This window comes from Labrus mixtus, chromosome 3 (genome assembly GCF_963584025.1).
Source record: "Labrus mixtus chromosome 3, fLabMix1.1, whole genome shotgun sequence".
NCBI lineage: Eukaryota > Metazoa > Chordata > Actinopteri > Labriformes > Labridae > Labrus > Labrus mixtus.
This window is the reverse complement of record NC_083614.1, coordinates 12417097-12438085: the sequence shown is the minus strand read 5'-3', so window position 1 is coordinate 12438085 and position 20989 is coordinate 12417097. Positions and strand designations below refer to the sequence as shown.

The 20989-nt window shown below is 39.0% G+C and overlaps 1 protein-coding gene across 1 annotated transcript; it reads right to left on the bottom strand.

The window, feature by feature from the left end:
* Positions 1 to 5997: 5997 nt before the first annotated feature.
* On the bottom strand, positions 5998 to 20108 carry slc5a9 (solute carrier family 5 member 9). The gene is made up of 14 exons (XM_061031504.1): positions 19971 to 20108; positions 17796 to 17914; positions 16804 to 16875; positions 16142 to 16246; positions 15259 to 15423; positions 14966 to 15071; positions 12972 to 13052; positions 12636 to 12841; positions 11652 to 11787; positions 10596 to 10703; positions 9505 to 9655; positions 8598 to 8766; positions 7531 to 7746; positions 5998 to 6343 (listed from the first exon to the last, which is right to left on the bottom strand). Exons 1-14 carry the CDS (start codon positions 19990 to 19992, stop codon positions 6038 to 6040), a joined length of 1962 nt encoding a protein of 653 aa, XP_060887487.1. The 5' UTR covers positions 19993 to 20108; the 3' UTR covers positions 5998 to 6037.
* Positions 20109 to 20989: the final 881 nt, after the last annotated feature.

The window sequence follows — 20989 nt, the reverse complement described above, 5'->3', positions numbered from 1 at the left end:
AAAAAAAACACTATCACCATCTTTATATGAGGCAAACATATGTTTGTTACTGAAAAGCGGGAAAGATCCCATTGATCCTGCCAATTACTGACCCATCTCTCTTCTAAATTCAGATCACAAAATATTAACAAAAGTATTAGCCACCAGATTAAATACATTTATAGCAACAATTATTCATCCAGACCAAGTGGGCTTCATCCCAGACAGGCTTTCTTTTTTTTAATGTGCGGCGGGTGTTAGATATTTTGTATTCTGACTTAGGTAAAGATACTAAAGCTGCTGTCATAACACTGGATGCCCAGAAAGCATTTGACTCTATCGAATGGTTTTACTTATTTGAAACCTTGAAAAGGTTCGAACTTGGAACTATCTTTGTGGACTTGATTAAAATGATATATCATTCCCCTAAATCCTCAGTGTTAACAAATAATACATTATCAGAGTCTTTTAGTCTACACCGGGGTGTGAGACAGGGAGATTGTCTGTCCCCATTATTATTTAATATTGCATTAGAGCCTTTGGCAATTGGGATAAGAAATCATCCACACATAAAGGGAATTTCAGCTGGTACATCTGAAAATCTGTTACACTTTACGCGGAACGATTTACTTATTACCTTAATAAATCCTGAAGTGGGTACCCCTTATCTTTTAAAATATGTAGAACTATTCAGTAAGATGTCGGGCTACACAATAAATTGGGACAAAAGTGAACTTATGCTTATTGGAGAGAATACATTTCTTCATGATTGTCCTTTCAAGATTGCTCATGATCACATCACATATTTGGGTATTAAAATATCAAAAAAACCCTAAGCGTTTGTTCAAATTAAATCTGTTAGCGGGTCTTGATAGGCTAGAACGCAGCATAGAATTTGGTATCCTTACCAAAATTCTCATATCTTTTTCAAAATCTGCCTATTTGGATCCCAGCTGACTTTTTCAAGAAGATAGAGACAACTGTTTTAGACTTTGTTTGGGGTTATAAAAAACACAGACTTTCAAAAAAACATTTATTCAGGTCAACCCAGGATGGGGGTTTGGGTCTTCCGGTGTTTAAAGATTACTATTGGGCTGCCAATGCTAGGGCAATGGCATTCTGGCAATGGGGTTTTCCAGACCATGAATCACTAAACTCTGCCCCCCTCTGGTTAAAATTAGAACTTTCATCTCTGATACAACCATACAGTATGTGTCACTATCCTCCTTACTCTATACCAACCTTTCATCTAAGACTAGTTAGTCATAGTCTTGTTGTCAGAAACTCCTTGAAAATTCTCAGCCAAATTAAATTAAGTTTCAAAATCCCTGTAATTTCAATACACACACCAGTCTGCCATAACCATGCCTTCGCCCCAGCATTGCTGGATAATACTTTTGCTTTGTGGTGTGAAAAAGGATTAAAGTGTATAGGAGATTTTTATTTGGACAACAAGTTTGCATCTTTTGGGCAACTAAGTTTGGAGTATACTCTACCTCATTCACATTTATTACGTTATATGCAACTTAGGCACTTTGTAAGAGAAAACATCCCTAATTTTGAATCAACCTGTGAGAGACATCCTCTGTTTATGTCCATAGATTGGGTTGTGTTTTCACTCCTGTTTGTATTCTGGTGTCATAAAAATGTTAATAAAAATAATAATTTAAAAATAAAATAAAATTGAAGAGCAAAGACTTTGGAGAAGAATGTTCAAAAGCCTTGCTTGAGCCAGAAAGAAATTATGTTTCCAAAAATTGTGCATTGAAAATAAAAGTTCGGCAGAGTCGTCTCTACGGCACAAACTTAAAAGAAGTGGTTCGGACTGAAGTCTGAAGAGAAGCGAGCTAGAGCTGAAGCTCTAAACTTCAACAAACTAAAAAACTGAAAAACAACTGGAGATCTGAGCTGAGTCTTGAACTTTTATCAACTGGAGGAGAGGAGGGGGGCCTGCAGGAGAAGGGTCACTCCCACTCTGACCGGAGGACAATTGTTTAAATTAAAACGAGTTTACTCAATAAGATTAAGAATAAGAATCTAAACATATATACGTCACCATACATTCATTATTAATTAATGTTAATATTATTTCTATCAGATCCACGTTGATGTAGGTTCACGTCATATATTTAGACAAACATTTCTATCAGATTCATGTTGAGATGAAAATCACACCACCTTGGAACATCCTCAGTTAATCTGTAGGTGAACAAAAACATGTTATACAGTCAACATTCTTAATAAGACATATTAATAAAGTAGGAAAAGAAATTGGTGTCTTTAAATAAAACCTTCTATAGCTAATATCAAAGAGTATGCTTTATAACACGTCTAAATGTATAATTATGAAGGTTACGTATTCATGGATATTCTAACACTAGATGGCAATAGCGCTCCATGTCAAATTCCTATTAAGACTAATATAACCCAATATAACCCCATATTCCTATTCTGAAGATCAGATTTTGAGTTTAAAAAGATGATTATAATACATTCAATGTGACAATTACAAATATCTAGATGAAGAAAGACATAAATGTTCATTTGATGCACAATTGAACGCTGTGGTTTAATTCAGCTCTTCAGCAGCACTTCCACAGATGGTCAATTTTACGACTTTGCAGAGACTGGTTTCGGTCACAGTTCATGTCTTTGGGGTCAATTCGTAGATAGCAGAGTGTTCTGTTTCTGCTTGGTTGTTTACTCCAGGCGTTGTAAAAGTTTATAATATCCTGTCCTCCAGAGCCTGACTGAGAGGGAGACTTAAATCATTGATCAGTTCCTTTGTTTCTTGGTAAAAAAAAGTAACCCAGATGTTAATCCACAGTCCTGAGTCCTGCAGGAAGAGAGGTTGTAATAATAATATCGGCTACACTTGAATGGCTGTGTCTTCTAAATGGAGTCCCGGGGCCATTGCTACAAGCCATCTGGTACCTGTATGACCGAAGTGGGAGCTGTGTCCGCGTCCTCGGCACAAAGTCAGACACGTTCCCGCTGCGTGATGGCCTCCTCCAGGGCTGCCCCTTGTCATCGGTCCTGTTTATGATTTTCATTGACAGGATCTCAAGGAGCAACCGGGGGGGTTTCTCACCTCTGCATTTTGCAGATGATGTGGTTTTGTTGGCTTCCTCATGCTGGGACCTCCAGCAGGCATCGGGAGCTGAGCCTGAAGGCAAAGCTCTCAATTTACTGATCGATCTTCATTCCAACCCTCACCTTTGGTCATGAGCTATGGTTAGTGACCGAAAGAATAAGCTCGATACAATCAGCCTCAGAGATAGGGTGAGGAGCTCGGAGTAGAGCTGCTGCTCCTTCGCATCAAAAGGAGCCAGTTGAGGTGGTTTGGGCATCTGTTAAGGATGCCTCATGGCATGCCAGGTTTTCCGGGCACACCCAACTGGGAGGAGACCACGGGGCAGACCCAGAATACGCTGGAGGTATTATACATATATCCCGTCTAGTCTGGGAACGCCTCAGAATCCCCCAGGAGGAGCTGGAAAGCGTAGAGGGAAGTCTGGGTTGACTTACTGCGCCTGCTGCCACCGTGACCTGACCTCGGATAAGCGGAGGAAAATGGATGGATGGATGGCACAAACAAGACCTATGGACATGCATCAAAGAGCGAGGTCGGAGTGAGGGGCTGCATGCACTTAAGCAACCAGACCAATTTCCACCTGGACTTGAACACTTTTACAAGATCTTGAGGCAAATTTACATTTTAGATTTTTTATTAAATAATGATGATAACCTTTATTTATAGAGCAAAAACAAGTTACAAAGTGGGGTTTGTAACTTGGGGTTACAAAGGTGGGATAGTCAATTGAGGATTTGAATGGGGAAATTAACTTCCTGAACAAGGACAGCAAAAACAAATGTAAAAACAGGCAGGACCAAGAATAATAGTGGGAAACAATAGAAGACACAAGTTTGTTTAATATTGAACTCATTTAAGAAAAACATCTATTATTAGAGATCAAAGAACAAACACTGCCCAAGATTATAGTGTCACAGTTCTCTGATTGGTGGAGCTAGCTGTTACAATGGAAATGTCTCCTGCCCCACAGCAGGTAAACATATGGTTACGGATATTTGCATAAGCAGGATAGCTAGTTAGGTATTTAACACAATCTCAATTGTAATTGACCCTTTGTCGACTCTGACCCACCAGTCAGCGAGCCCCCTCTCATTGCAACGGCTGCTGGTCTATACTTCCTGTTCGACACGCTTGTACCTGGGCAGTCTTTTCAGTGCATTGCTGTGAAATTGTGACCTTAATTTCATTACTAAACATGGTTAAAAGGTGTGATGGGATGTCAGCATGAGTGACTCAAGATTTTTAGTCCAGGATTTTTCCACCCTGCATGGATCTGTAGTATTTTGTATTTTTTTTTTTTATGGAATATGTTACATTATCGTGAAAGTATACAAAGAAACCAAAAGAAATGAAAGAAGAAAAGAAATCCCTGCAGAAAAAATGAAAGCTTTTTGATATGATAAAAGTGACCCTCTCCTTCCTCACACCCAATGATTGAGCCACAATCGAACACATTTTCAGTCCACAATATGTTATTTATTAACGCTAAACACAAAAGTAATCAAACTTTAGGGAGAGCACAAGCAAAAATAATACAACACAACATCTTCGTCAAAAACAGAAACTACCATACCTCTAAAATAAAGAAAAGAAAATACAGACATCTTGCCTTACTCCCTAAAAGGAGAAAATTTGAATCCAGATAAAACAGCTACGCTCCCCTACAACCTAACCAGGACTGCACAACGAAATCCAGATCTCTCTTTGGAGGTGAGGGAGAGGGCGGGCCCGTGTTCCAGCTTCTGCAGCGCCCTTTAAAACTGGCGCCCTACGGCACACAGCACCAGCTTCCGTCCAGCACAAAGACAGACAGACGCACAAACGAGAAAGGAGGCAGATCTAATAATAACAAACACACTACACATATGACTCACAGTCATAACATGTTTATTCAATAAAGTCCTGCAAGATACGTTTATTTCTCCTGTTTTACATGATTATAACATCTGTGGCCTCATTACACAACAGATCCCGTCTGTTTGGCCACGTCGATGTTATTAAACTAACAGATTCTACAACTATTCTGCATATACAAATCATGAACTCTGGTTTGGCAGATTGTGACCAGAGGATATACTGTTTCTGTACTATATATTCTTCTTACATTATAGTGAAGTAAACAATTTTAATAGCAAAAAATAATACTTTTAGGATCACAAACAAACACATTTAAAATAAAAACATAGTTGAGTTTTGTGTGAACCTGATTTTTTCCTGGGAGCTCCTGAGCTCTCATGTCTTATGGGTTCCTTGTGATTGTTGGCGGGGACCGCCTGCTGCTATACCCTTCCCTCTGTTAGTCCTTATCCTTCTACCTGCTTTTATACTCCTATCCCCTTTTTATTTTCTAAGAAAAGAAAGAGTAAGGTATTTTACCTGCTTTTTATAAAGGGTCTTGAGATAATAACCCTAAACAAATAAATCTATTGAGTGAATAATTTCATTAAATAAATCAATGTGCATAATTACATAATACAATAAATGTTCAAGTTGGAAACATAACATAACCTGAAAATAAATAATACTCTTTATCAGTTGAGCAAAGGTTACAAAATGTAAAGCTTCAAAGACAATATGTTAGATGATCACTTTTTCTCTAACTGCAGATTTTAACTAATTTTGACATTCAAATTGTACAAATACTAAAGAAATGAGAAATTATTATTTTGCTGATTTTGTATTATTTATTTATTTGCATGTAATAATTTTTAGGTGATGTCTGATATCTAGTTGGTTTTGTATTACCTTTTAAATATCTTCTAGGTGTGGTTTCAAAGTGCTCATAATGGAATACCGTTGGGTCTTTGTAACATAGCACTGAGTACGGTCTATACCTGCTCTTTGTAAAGAGGCTCGAGATAATGTTTGATTTGAATTGGTGCTCTACAAATAAAGATTGATTGATGATACAGAACAGAAAAACACAAGTTTAACTTTACTCATACTAATGAAAGTTTTAGAAGATTAAGCCCAGTATCCCCAGAGGAACACATTAACTGCCAGTAGTAATAAAGCGTTAACATTGCAGACACTACGCCACAGGGGCTCCTCCTGTAGGGAGTTCAGTTCACTGTTTTCAGTCTCTACAGATACAGAGCCAGAGCTGCTTTTGGTCAGACAACAGATCCACAGTGCTGCTCTCTTCCACCATGACTCATTTGGCAAATGGTTAGAGTCAGAGTTCGTAGCGTCGGAGGTTATTGGGACCTGAGCTGTGAGGTCAATACGTGGTTCCTGGTTGTATCTGGACCACCAGGTCAGCCTGTAAAGCTAGAGAAAACAAGAGATTCCCAGAAAATATGTCAGTAGTGTTGTTGTTGTTTTTTTTCTAAGGTCTTATCTTCAAACTGATCTATGTAGTGCATGAACATCACATTTCCATTCCACTGCAGTTAAGACATAAATAATTATACATAAAGCCAAGGTTCTACTCGTCCTTTGCATATTAGGAGCTATCTGATGCTTTAGTGTTGGCATGTGTGTGGTTGAGTCAGAGCTGGGCACAGAATGTTCATTTTTAAAATTATTTTTTAATGTGGACTTTCATTTAAAAAAATTATTAATGGAGCAATTCACTTCCGTTAAATGTATTTCTGTTGACGTCATTTTTGTTATTTTAATTCACTTTTGAGGCTGTTGTTCAGTTGGTAGTCAGTCATCTCTCAATTGGGGGTTCGATCCCCAGCTCCTGCAGCAACATGTCCGTGTTCTTGAAATGGTTTGCATGGTCAGAATCAGAGCTTTCTAGCGATGTACAGCATGAGTTCAACACGGCAGTTGTTTGAGTGACGGTCATAATAGTTTTACACACCTATAGTCCGCTGTTGATGATACATGAAAAAAGTTTCTATTTCTATAAATTCTGAACTCGTACGCCTGTAACTAAGAGCCGTGGAGATTCTAGAGTCTGTTTGGGCCCTAGGCAAAAAACAATTTGGGGGCCCTCCAGCTCGCGCTCTCCAACCAGTGTCCAACAGGAAAAAGAGAGTGAGTGCTGTCAGATGGGGCCCCCTTGGAGAAGTTTCCTACCTTCACTGCAAAATTTTCACATTTTCGGCAGCTGCTTAAGGGCCCCCTACTGGTCTGGGGCCCCAAGCAGTTGCCTGCCTTGCCTGTTGACAAGCAGCGCCTCTGACTAAGAGTTTTCTGAGTCATCATGGCCTCTTAAGAACTCTAATCTATTAAAATTGAAAAAAGCTGTTTTTATTGATTATTGATAAAATTGGTTAATGTTAACGTTACATTTAACTAATGTTAAATATTAATGGAATAATCTGATATCAAAGTAAATGTCTTTCTTAACAGAGTAAACGTTTTTATTAACTGTGCCCACCTCTGGCTAGAGTTTTTGAACTCCCAAAAATATGATTTGCTAATTTCAGTGTTTTTTTGTCTATTTTTATTTCACTTGTGTTTCTAATTTTATAGATGAGAAGATTATTAAATGTATGACTTACATGCTCTTCAGGTATTGGGGCAGTAGCCAAGCTGACGGCAACAATGGTAAGGCATGTGACAGCCAACAAGATGAGTGCAAAGTACAGGTAGTGGACGTCAGCCAGGATGGCAGGACGATGATCCCTCTGTCCACAGGAGGGACGTTCGTAAGAGAACTCCAGAACCATACGAATTAATCCCACCACTAGTCCGGTCATCAGACCCCAGAATGCACCCTGAGACACACACATGCACACGATCAAACCCAAGTACTGCAGAGAGATACAACTGGCAAAAAGCCAACACTGTATTGAATAGTGTTTTTTTAACTTGTGGCCATAGGGATTCCCAATATCAATATAAAGTACATTCAGTAAAATCAACCTTTTTAAATATTGATTTGAGTATAATCTTCTGGCTTCCATCAAATATAAATACACCAAAGAAGACTTCAGAATCATGGAGCTACCAAGTAGAGACTTAACTTCTGTTTCTTGATGCTTCTGTTCTCTTCAACAATGTAAAATATTTACAGTGACGACAACGTTATGGAAGAGGAGACACTCACAGTTGCAATGTTAGTGCACCCCTTGACGTATGATCATAAGTGTTTTTATCATCAAAAAGTGAAGAGTTGTAAGATTGTCAAACAGTGGGCTTTAACTAGCGGAGAAGTTATATCATGTCCTTAAGGCTGACAGCCTGGATTCGTCTCTCATCCTTTGAACTTTCCCCACTCTCTCACCTCCATTTCCCAATCTATCCGCTGTCCTCTACAATAAAGGCATAAAAGCCCCCCAAAAAATCTATGAGGAAAAAAGAATTGTCAAATGGAATGAAATCCAACGCTGAGCCATAATATTCACCTACAGTAGAGAGTAGATATCTAAGGCTCTTTTTACCTTGGACCTCCTTGAATTTGTCAATATACTACACAACGAATGAAAAATAAGTGACAGCTTCAGATGTTATTCTCGATTTCTTTTGGGAGTAAAAGACCTTAATAGGTCCAAAATGTATTTGATCTTTCATTATTTAGGTTAAAGCAATGTAAGAGGTTTTGTGTTTGTGTGTGTTTGATACCTACCTGCTCGTTTGCACGTGGCCAGAAGATAGCCATTAGGAATACTGCTGTAATCGGCGGAGCTAGAAAACTGGTCACTGATTGGATGTAATCAAAGAGCTGTCCACTATTTGCTGTTTGGATGACTGGAATCCACAACAGACTAACACACACCAAAACCAGGATGAACACCCTGATAAGAACACAAAAATATGTTAGCTTTGGTTGAGGTAAAAAAAAAATGGTTTTGTTGAATATCTACTGGATTCATTACAAATGGCAAATAAGGGAACAATAGTCGTTAACACGGGCTTTAATCAGAGTTTGTTAAAAAACAGAAAACTTGAAAAATCTGGAATATTAGGAAGTTTTTTTTTAAGGGTGCCTCACTCTGAGAGGAAAAGTGTTATTATTGTGTAGCAGGCATTCTAATGTTCCCCCTCAGTTCCAGGTCGACGCCAGTGCTTTCACAATGCCATTTAGCTTAATCGATGAGATCAGTTAAACTTCCTGCTCATCAAAGTGACCAAGCCCCTATTTCGGTGAAAACAAGCCCTGAAAATGTTTTGGAGGTAGATTAGAAAACACTGGTAGCAATGCCATTAAATGTTATTGTGTAGCGTTTTGTTCTCAAAACTATTTAACAAACACAATTTAATTTTTTTTATGTACAAAGGAAAAAGGATTGTAAAGAGCTTAAACTGGAGAGGATTAAAGTGGTAAAATGTGGGACCAGTGTTGTGTTCCTCCTAGCTTTGAGACAGCGATTGCTCTGTGACAGCAGGAGCTGTATTCTGCAGATTCTTTACACTCGTTTTTCTTCATATATTGTATTTATCAAGGGACACTGTGCCATGACATTGATCATTCATACAAAGCTCCACTCAACAGAAGACAATAAAGAAACACACAGATCAGTCAACACCCCTACCTTCCAACAATCATGAGTTCTCTCTCTGAAGCTTTGGGCCTGGCTTTATGGTATAGATCCAGTGTAAACAGAGTTGAGCTGCTGTTAAAGATTGAAGTCAGTGAAGACATCAGAGCTGCTAACATTACTGCTAGCATCAAACCACGAAGACCTGTGCAGACAGAAGTATCAAAAAGAAATGAGTGTTGCAAAAGTTCACGTCCGAGCACTTTTCTAGTCCGTGTAACAAGGACAAATGTTGGCACACCAGCGCAAAAGATTTGGGCCCCATAAACCTCTGAATCAGTCTGTCTTGGCCAGAGAACTAGCTACTCCTTTCTATTTGTATATTTGTTTATTTTTTCCTGAAAGTCAGTGCATTAAACTTTCCTTTCTGGAAAGTATTCTACATAGTGGAAAAATGCACCATCCTCTTGCCTCCTAGCACTCCCATCACATACCTGCAGAGCTAACAAGGACAACAAGGCTCAGGGGATTACCATACTGAGGAACTGAAGACAAAGGAGAGAGTGGAGACAGAAGTAGAGATGCTAGCTAATCCAAGGCTAAGGAAGGCCCTCGGCCTTGGATACCATGCCTTGCTCCTCTTTTCTGTTCACATTTCCCAAGACGGAACTTTGAACCACCAGACTGTTAACTCTGATGAAGCTTTTTCACCCTTGTCCTCTTGAAAGTTTTACAGTTAGCGTCAGCAGGGCAGCAGCTCTCTATGGGACTGTTTGTTCACTTTTGGCTAACAAGATGGACAAACAGCTGCTCCTGTAATATAAGGATTTTAGCAGATCATATTTCAGTGAAACACCACCCTTTATTTCATTGAGTCTGTCATGAGTCAATTTATTTAATTTTAAGCTAACACAAAGCAGACAGCTCACTTCCCCTACCAATGTACTAGCTTTACTGGACCATGTGCAGTGTGCCTACAAACAGGAGATGGAACAGCTGGCTCTCAGGTGTGGTCAGAAAAACCTGAAGCTGTGCTAGAAGTTCAACCTGCAAGAAGTTCAATCTACCTCAGGACAGCTGATCCAGTTAAAACCATGCCAAAAAAACAAAACGTGTTTGTGTGTGTGTTTGTGTATGAGACTCACCCACAGGCATTAGCTCCACCACGAGTTTCGGGTAGGCAATGTTGGAGCAACCAACTGAAGCACCACAAACATTCAGACACACTTCTGGATCCACACAACCTACCTCATCTATAGAGACACACAAAGGACACAGTTGGAGTTTTTATGCCACCTGAACAGAGCAGTTGAAAACAACCTCAGAAGGACCTCTTGCATGAGGATGCCTTCACCTGGCTACCATCCTTGTTGAATGATTACTGCAATGTCATGACAACCCTCAAAAATATTTAAATGTTTTCATTACTTGTTGGTGACATAAAACAATCTATAGTTTTTCAGATTTTGGAAAATATCTTAAGAATTTGGCAACCATTTTTAATCAATAACCATGAGACGACAACCTTCAACCTTTGAAACATTTTGTGTGTTTTATATTTGATGTAGCGACTAAAAAAAAAAAACAGCCTCCATCAATTAATAATTATGACAAAAAGTCTCAGAGAGAGAAATGTATCGAGGTAATAGAATAATTTTGGCTGGTTTACCATTTGCTCATATTAGAATGATTCATGACAACAAAATATATATTTACATACATTTTACAAAAAGTTAATTTCAAAGCAAAGACAGCAGTCTTAGAGTGGTAGAGTCGGTCCTCTCTCAACCGGAAGGTCGAGGGTTCGATCACCAGCTCCTGCACATGTGATGCAGTCCTTGGGCAAGACACCTAACCCCAAGTTGCTCCAGCTACTTGCTGATGGTGTGTGAGTGGTTATTAATTGATCATTTATACATATAAACACTTTACACAGCAGTCTCTGCCATCAGTGTGTGAATGGGAAGGTTTGACCTGCAGAGTGCAGAAGACTAGAAAAGCGCTTTGCAAGCTCAAGTCCATTTACCATTTACCAAAGATAACCAGTTTAAAATGAAATGGTAAGTGAATACACAAGACAGGGTTATCTTTATCTCACACACAAGAAAAGAAAGAAGAAGAAAAGGCACGCTTAAGAAACACAGAAAACATATTTCAGAAAATTACATCACAGTCCAACTAACAGAGGCAGACAGACTGACCTGGAAACAGTGCTCTGCTGATCATTCCCGGCATGACGACAAAGAACATGGGCAGCAGTTTCAGGTAGCCACCCAATACACTGCCTGCTTTTGCATGAGACAAAGACCTGGCTGACAGAGACCTCTGGACTATAACCTGCAAACACACAAACATACACATAAAAACATCTGAAAACATTATATTTCAATTGTATAAATACAAATTTACGCAATTTGTATGATTTGAATGTGCTGGTAGTCAGGAAAGGGTGTTTATTTTAATGAGATTACCCTGGCTCACTCTGACGGGACTGGTTGTAAAATTAAGGGTCGTTGGTTCAAGTCCCACTGGACAAAGTCCAACTAGGACAAATGGCTAATTATATCCTTGGTGTGTCAGGACCTTTACACCGCATGTCACACCTACCCATTCACACACTGATGACAGTGGTTGCTATGTAGTGAAACCCATTCATACGCATTTGACGAAGCAGCGGGAGCGATTCTGGGTTAGGTGTCCTGCCCAAGGACACGTTGCTGCAGGAGCTGGGGATCGAGAGAGAGAAAGAAAGAAAGAGACGACGACTCTACCAACTGAGCCACACAGCTGCACGGTGAAACCATTGATGGAGAAGGAGAAGTTATGGGTGGATTTCATGAGGGATTTGGGTCAATGATGACGACTTTGTCAAAGTTAAGTTCGAGAAAGTTGGTTTGAAGCCACGAGCCAAGGAGAGAGTGAGCACACGTTTTGGGGGGATTTGCGGTTGTTTATGCAGATGAACTAATAGCTATAAAATTGGGAGTCACTGCAAAAATTGCCTATGTCGTCCTGGCTCTCAATCAACCATAAATCAGAATAAACGCCTGTTACTTTGGACATGCAACAGCTGGAAAAATAAATGCTAATATTTGCCTTGTTTGTGTCTTTAATCCCCCCTCCCACACAAGACTCACTCACACAAACAAACAAACACTCAAAATGTAAACAAAAGGTAATGTTACCTGATCTGTGCACCAGACCCAGGTAGCCAGTACAGTTAGCCCAAAAACCAGACCTGGCCATGGTAAATCACCTGAAATGGGGTCTCTGAACAACTGGAACGCATCACTACGAGGTTGGTGGCAGGTGGTGTTAGCAACTATCACTGAGGGAACAGCTGACATATAACGGTCAACAAGGCCTTCATACCAGTCAACCCTGGAGAATGCTGAAAAAACAGATCAGGGATCAATTCATGTTTGGGCTTCCTTGGATGAATGTTATAATAAGCATTGTTATCAAGTAATTGTTGGCTGTGTGTGTGTGTGTGTGTGTGTGTGTGTGGTTTCAATCCCTACCTATGAACATTAATGCAAAGGCCCCTCCCACCATGACCACAGTCTGAAGTGCATCAGTGTAGATCACGGCTGCCAAACCACCTGCCGAAAACAAAGGTTAGTGTGCACAATGTATCTGTAAACTTCTTGTAGAATTAGAATAATAACTTAATAATAAGAACAACTTAATAAGAGCAGTGATAAAACCTTTAAAAAACAGAGGATTACAAAGTGCTTTGACAGGCAAAGCAAAGGCAGAATAAGCCTTAATAATAACAGAATAAGTATCAATACTCAGACCAACCAGTGTCTACAGCATGCAAAGTAAAGGCAATCACAAAATGAAAGCAAAAGGTCAGCAAGAATAAATGCATATGAACAAACAACAAAGGTAAAAATCTAATGAATACAATTGAGTACTTAATAAAAGCAGTAAAATATGACACTAGCATTAATGATCACGAGACGATTAAAAGAGGATTATGAGAAGACGACATCACATCACAGAACATTAAAAGAAAACAAAGGTAAAAACAGACGAGTAAATGATAAAGGACTCGGAATAGATCAAAAGAATTAAGAGCGAGAATATGAATAAAGGAAAAATCTAAATAAAAATATTTTTTAAAAGGAGAGTCCGTAAAAGTGAGTTTTAAGAAGTGATTTAAAAGGAGTTACTGATTCTACCTTATCTCCTCAGGGAGGTCGTTCTTAAATCAAAGCCCTGAGCAAAAGCATGATCACCTTTAGATTTAAGCCTCAAATTTGGAATGACAAGAAGGGCCCTACCTGAGGGTCTAATGTCATGAGATGTTCTCATAAGGGGTCAGCATTTCAGAAATGCAATTTGGGGCAAGACCAAGACAAGCTTTAAAAGTGATCAGCTCAAAATCTTAAAATCCATTCTACAAGTGACAGGATAGAAGTGATGTGGTGTTTTCTGTTAAAACCAGTGAGAAGCCTAGCTGCTACGTTCTGGACAAGTTGGAGTGTAATTTATGATTGACACCGGGAAGGAGGGAGTTGTAGTAGTCCAGACTAGAAAAGTTCAGTGAATTAATAACTTCTTTTCCAGGTCTGAAGGTGGCAGAATTGATATGACTTTGGCAACAGATCTAATGTGTGTGAGGTGAGGTCTGAATCAAAAATGACTCTTACATTTCTTGCAGTGGGTGTGATGTTAGCAGATAGTGGACCAAGGCAACTTTCAATCTCACTGATGTGTAGGTTTGTTTTACCATTAAAAGGCAATGGACAGCAGGAGCCACGGAACACATTCATGGAGCTTTTAAGAGTCTTAGTTCATCAGGCCTTCAGTAAGTTGCAGGAAAAAGGACCAAAATGACATTAGTGTAGTTTTAAATTCAATATAGTTCACATTTTTGTGTATGTTTGTAAGAGATGTTGTTCCTCCTAAAGTGAACTGATTATTAATCTTGTCACTATCATGAACATGTCTAAATTCATTTTATTTTATCTGCCTAAATGTCAATAATTCAATTCATCACTCCAAAACACTGAATCATGCTCTGGTCATTTGAAAACTTGATAGTTGTGTATAATACTGTTTTTTAATGGCATCCTGCCTCCAGACCTCAGAATCACCCGGTGAGTTTTTGATTTCTTTGGTGATTCCCGGTTGATAGAACACATTCATGATATAATCAAAGCAATAGGCAAGCCTGAAGTAACTTCATGAATCTACCAAATACCTTGAGTGGAAAATATATCAATTACAATTAAAAACAAATTAAACAGATCATGTAAAATCTTCTTTCTGTGAATAACAATTCATCAGCCAGACAGCTGTGTCCCAAGCAACTCTTTTTTTTTTTTCATAGTAACTGTTATTTATAGCAATGATCTGGCAGACTGTTGCTATGAGTAATTGGTCAATCAAAATCAAGTATTTAACACAGCCGTGTAACAAGGATTAAAAATGACAACCCCTGCCTTAAAAATCTTCCAATGGAATTAGATGTGTGTGTTTTTCGTCTGGCTGTATACGTGCATACCTGCCACAGTGTAGGCAGCAGTGACGAGCAGCAGTATGGCAGTTGATAGATAGAGATCCCAGCCCAAAGAGACCTGGATGAACAACGCCCCTGAAAAGATATCTGTCTGGGACACACACACACACACACACACACACACACACACACACACACACACACACACACACACACACACACACACACACACACACACACACACACACAAATGTTTCTACTGTTTCCTGAATTATGTCTTAATCGTACAGTAACCTTAAACGAAAGAGTGTTAGTTGCTCTAGTTACATGTGTCTTACAGATATTTTTGTGAAGATGTAGAGGATGAGTGACAAAACCGACATGTAGATACGTATCCTCGTGCCTCCAAAGCGTTTGGCAAGGTATTCAGGCATGGTAACCACGCCAGCAGAGATGTAGACAGGGATAAAGATCCAGCCAAGAGCCACAAGAACCCAAGCTGCCTTCACAGACACACACAGTCAAGTCATAGCAACAGTTAGTTAACATGCCTGTAAAAGTTCATTTCTATTCATTATGGACAGATGTAGTGAACAAAGGATCGTCAGAAATTCCTCAGTCCCCTTTCCCCAGTCTGTCTCTCTCTAATATTAGCGTCTGCTAAGTGAATTGTAGAATTGTATTAATAGGGGTTTGGTGACAGTGTGACTTTGGTGGGCTTTATTACAAGTAACATTTAAAGGCAAGTCAATTGAAGGACCTTACCTGCTGGTGCTAGAATTACAACATGAGCAAGCCTATAGAGCTATGAGTGGCCTGAAAAGCAGGGAATGAACTGTATCCATCTTAATATCGATGTGAGTGTTTCCCATCAGACTTTTAAATTAAATGGATTTTCCCTATTTACTAAGTAAAAGTAACCATGCACTATTTGGACATTATCTTAGTAGCAACATCAGTGTTGTGTGCAAAAACAGGACCTCACATATACTAGTGCATTTACACCAGGTCAGCAATAAGAGGCTCTCAGAAAGAGTTCTAAATTAGGTCAATGCTCGGGGCTGCCCCCCACACACATAAATATGGTTGTGATTGTTTCAATTACAATCACAAAAATGTATTTTAGATTTGAACTCTGATGTATTAGTCAATTAAGTAAACATACCACTAAATACTTGATTAATGTTTATAATCTATCATTCCAAAAACTGTGTTTCTTACATTCCATTCAAATCCCCCCACAGCGATGCCTCCAGCTGCTCCTGTTCCTGCTAGACCAATAAATAATCCACTGCCAACATTACTAGACATCAACGAGGCTCCAATCTATAAACATATAAAGATAATACACAATTACAAAAAAGCTTTCTTTACGTTTTATTGATTAAATTACAAAAAAAAGTGTCAATTGACAAAAATCCTAAACAGTGGACAAATATTTTAGCCATAAATTGCAATTTTTCTTTTTTTGGGGCAAAATATTGTAACCCAAATTGCTTCCCATGATTAAATCAGTGTGTGCTTTTACACCGCATGTCACACCTACACTTTCACACACTGATGGTAGAGGCTGCTGTGTAAAGTGACTAACTAAAGAAGTCACTAATCCTATTCATACACATGGAAGAAGCGGGAGAAATTCAGGGTTAAGTGTCTTGACCAAGGACACATCAGACATGTTGCTGCAGGAGCTGGGGATCGACCCCCTGACCTTCCGGTTGAGAGACGACCGACTCTACCTACTGAGCCACAGCAGCTAATGTTACAAGACTATGGTAATAGAAAGAAGAAATAATACAGTTTGATTTAAAGCCATACAGCATATCACATAGGCCTTTAATACTGAATAAAAAAAACATGACCTTGAACAGATTGATACTTACAGGCCACCAGGTCATTGAACGGCCAGCTAAGAAGTAACCACCCACTGTACTGCGATTGGCTCGTACTGATGACTACAGGACAGAAAATGAGATTGAAAGGAAGATTCAGACAGCAGTAAACTTACAACCCTTCATTTGAGCAGAACATTCAAAACAAAGTCTATATTGCCACATTTGATAAATCTAACCAAGGGGCAACCTCTGGTCTTGAAAAATGAAGCCAATACGGAAGTGCAAAATCCTGCAGTTCGTCGAGGCTGACTGCAGGAACACTGGAAGTCACATACACGCAACAGGCAAAAAAAGCTGTTTTTACAGCATAAATAAACATGTTTACAGCCTGGTACAAAAAACAAAATAGGTCTGATTAGTTATTGTCATCACTGGCACACCAGAGGCTTAAAACCCGCTCCAGCTCTCAGCCTGTTGTTAGGTTGACTGAAAGTTAGACTGAGTCAGGATTCAACATGGCGACTGCTGCTGATGAGCCTCCAGAGCCCCCTTCAGGAACAGATGGCTGACATCACTCAGGCTTCTTCCATTAATATTTACAGTCTATGGATCTAACAAGCTATGACCCAGAGATAGATCAGAATATTTATATAAAACATAAGTGGTGAAACGAGAAAGGAAATAAATGATGTTTTATCAACGGTCTACAAGGTTGATTTAACCTCTCGGTAGACAGTTAAGTTTGTTTTGTTTATTTGTTTATTTTAGTGTTGAAAGGTATGTATGAATATGACATGTAGTATGAAAGCTCTATGAGTGGTAAGAAGACTAGTAAAGCACTATACTGTAATTACACTCTGCTTACCATTTATGTACTCATAATTGTATAATGTAAATTTCCCCATTGTGGGATAAATAAAGGATTATCTTATCTTATCTTAATTTAATTGATAATGTCAGTCAATTGACATTATCTGATCAATCTGATTCAGTCATCAGAGATAGTTTTTTTTAAGATAATAAGGTGTGAGTGTACTTACCCAGATTCCGACCACCATGACAAGGATGAAGTAGACCACAATCACAGCAATATCAGCAGCATCCAGTCTGAGATTAGTGTTGGAGGGTGTCGCTGTGGTGGACCCCAGGGAGCTGTAGCCTGCATGCAGATTATAAAATGAAACATTACTCTTTTACATTTTTTTTCTTTTTCACCAACACAAAAAGGTTATCATTAAAATACCTGTCCAAACTGTTTCTCATCAAGATTAAAGATAATGCCAAAGAAGGGGAGGATTTCTAGAAAACATGGTTCTGCCTTTGTCAGGGCATCATATAAAGGTTAGACTTAAGTTTAGACATAGTTACATAAGCCTAATAAGTGTTTTTGTTAACCAAATCTCTCATGGATTCTCATTGTCGTCAATTTGCAACATATCTGACACATCAACGTTATCCAACAGTCGGTTGAAAAGAGCCCAAATCTTTTCAAAAGTTTCACCTGTTTTTTTCAGCATGAAGGTTATTTTCTCCATAAAATAAGAATTACTAATTTCTCTCAGCAACTGGCTCCATATCTCGCATGTTCTCAGCCCACATGTGCTTCATCCAGTACTTTTCTCCTCAGTAAAAAACACACGGTGGACACATGCCATAAAGTTAGGGACTGCATTTCCTTTATGTTTAATCATGGGTTGGGTCTAGAAGGCTATTTACGGATCTGAATGGGTCCTGATCTGACATTTCCTTTTCGCTTGAAGGATGCAGGTTGATGAGGGTTTGTTTGGCTAAATTCCAACAAAAGCACTAGCTAACAGGTTATCAAATATGTATTTTAACTTATAATATGGCCCGTTGTGTTTCCAAATTTTCAGTGTTCATTGTCAGTGTACTTGCAACATTAACATGTCTTAAACGTGGAACATAATCCACGATTTCACACCCTCAGTGGTGCAAGAAAGAAGCCACATCTCCTTCAGAGAGGGGCGTGGTCAGACACAGCTCATTTGCATTTAAAGCTACAGACACAGAAACAGCCTGTTCTGAGCAGGGCTGAAATAGAGGGGTTTATCAGAGGGGAATCAGAACAAGAAACTTCACAGACATATTTTGGGGACCTTTTTTGAGACTTGCTGAAAAGGAGAGAAGTATGTGACTTTTAAAAAAATACAAAAATTGTTTGTTTGTTTTATTAGGAAAGCATAACAACGTTTCCAAACAGCACTTGAGCACTATATGTTGCAATGCGCATGATTCAACGCTGGCTGTCCACACAGCTCCGTTAAATATATAATTCTCTGCTCTGTGAATTTAAGTTTCCCCTCGCTAACAATATGACATCTAGTGCTTTTGTATTGAAGGTGGACAAACTGAAGTGTGGCTCATCAATAAATCGTGTTGTTGACACAAGTCAAGGCTCAACATTTCAATCACACACCTGGATACTATTAAAGCATTGTTTTCTCCCCTTTGTACAACAAGCTAACAAGCTCTGTTGAGTGAGAAAGAGCGAGTGATTTTGTCGTTCACGCTAGCGTTGCGTGCTGTTAAGACATGTTGCAACTCAACAAATACATTCATTTTATGTAAACTATAAATTGAAAAAATTACATGAAGCATTTCATTTATTAAATGCCTCTTTTATTATGCCAACTTTGCTTCTGACTTGGCAAGCTGCTATTCACCTCTAATGGCGAATACCCTGTCAGAATAACAGCTTTTAGCAAATTGATTCTTTTCCAAACCAATGATAGCATTACAGTTAACTATGCTTTGGGGAAAAGCAGGAGCTGCATGTTCATGGACACAATATGGTTCAAATTTACAATTCTTCAACAAAGTCCAGTTGCCTTTGGGTCAAGCCTCAATTTTCAATGTTTGTTAGGAATGTGTGGAAATGTGTGGACAGGGCTAACATTCGATTCCATTAGATTTGAGCTAAAGGTCTTCAAAGTAAAACTGAATCATAAAATGATACAAACCTCTGCTGTTGTGAAAAATAACAGACACTTTGAAATGACTAGTTCTGATAAGAGCTGTGTAATCACTTACTTAAAAGCTGTTGTAAAAGTTTACATTTTCATTTATAACCCTCACCTCACCTTCCCACTATTTCCTCTAACACTTTCTAAAATCTGCTTCTGACATGTCAATAAACAATATGTTTGTTGAAGTGTAAAAATGAATTATAAAACAGAGTGAAAGACAGTCCAGACCTGTGGGGAAACTCGTAGACATGTTGATTCCAATCTTCTAGATCTTGTTGAATTCTCAAAGACACTAAGTCTTCTGACTTTCACCTGCATGAGCACCAGTGACTATGATCCTCTGCTTGTTAACCAGGCGGAGGTTAGTTAGTCAATGCAGGCTAACAGAGTTTAATTATTAATCTGAGTTTTTTTTTTCAAAGTTCAAACTGCACTCTGTAATAAACCGAGATGGCTTCACTGCAGATGTAATATTAGAACTTAAAGGAGACATAAACCTTATCTCCTCTTCTGACCACCTCCTCCCTGCGACTCACCAAAGAGAAACCCCTTTAGTCATATCTCACAGACCATCGAACTCGTCGGACACGTAATGTAGCCCCCCCCCTTCCTTTAAGAGCTTTCTCACAGAAATTAAACATCAACTCTGGTGGAACTCATAGCTGTTTACAAATATGACCTCCTGAAAATATCTAGATAATTACAGGAGGACTGCTCCGGAGATTCTCCTGACCTTTCTGTCCACATATACTTCTCACAGCGGGAGACTATCTCTGTCAGATGGGGAAGTAAGACGTGACACAAAAAAGTAGCGGCCGAAGCTACACGACGCTATAATGAGAATATTTCCCTTTATATCAAAGCTATGAGTAGTTCAACGGAATCACAATATCAACAAAAGAGTGGTTTAATTACATGCGCGCAGATCGTGTATACAGTCTACGCACCGTGCAGCAGTCACAGTATATAAACGCCACTCCCCCTCCTATTGGCTTGAGGTGAATTCTCCAGAGAATATCCTGTGGCGTTCTCACATCAGCTCACTCGGACTTGCTGCAGAAAAAATACTAGGGGTCTGGCAGAAGAAACTCTGAAGTTAAGTCTGAGTGAAACATTTTGTGTTCACATATACAGCTCCTCCTGGAAATATCAGAAATTATTCAGGAGATTTCTGCAAGTGTGAAAGCATTATTATAGTGTGAACTCCCAAAGAGGATTAAGAAAGACATCCTCTAAAGGTCGAATGT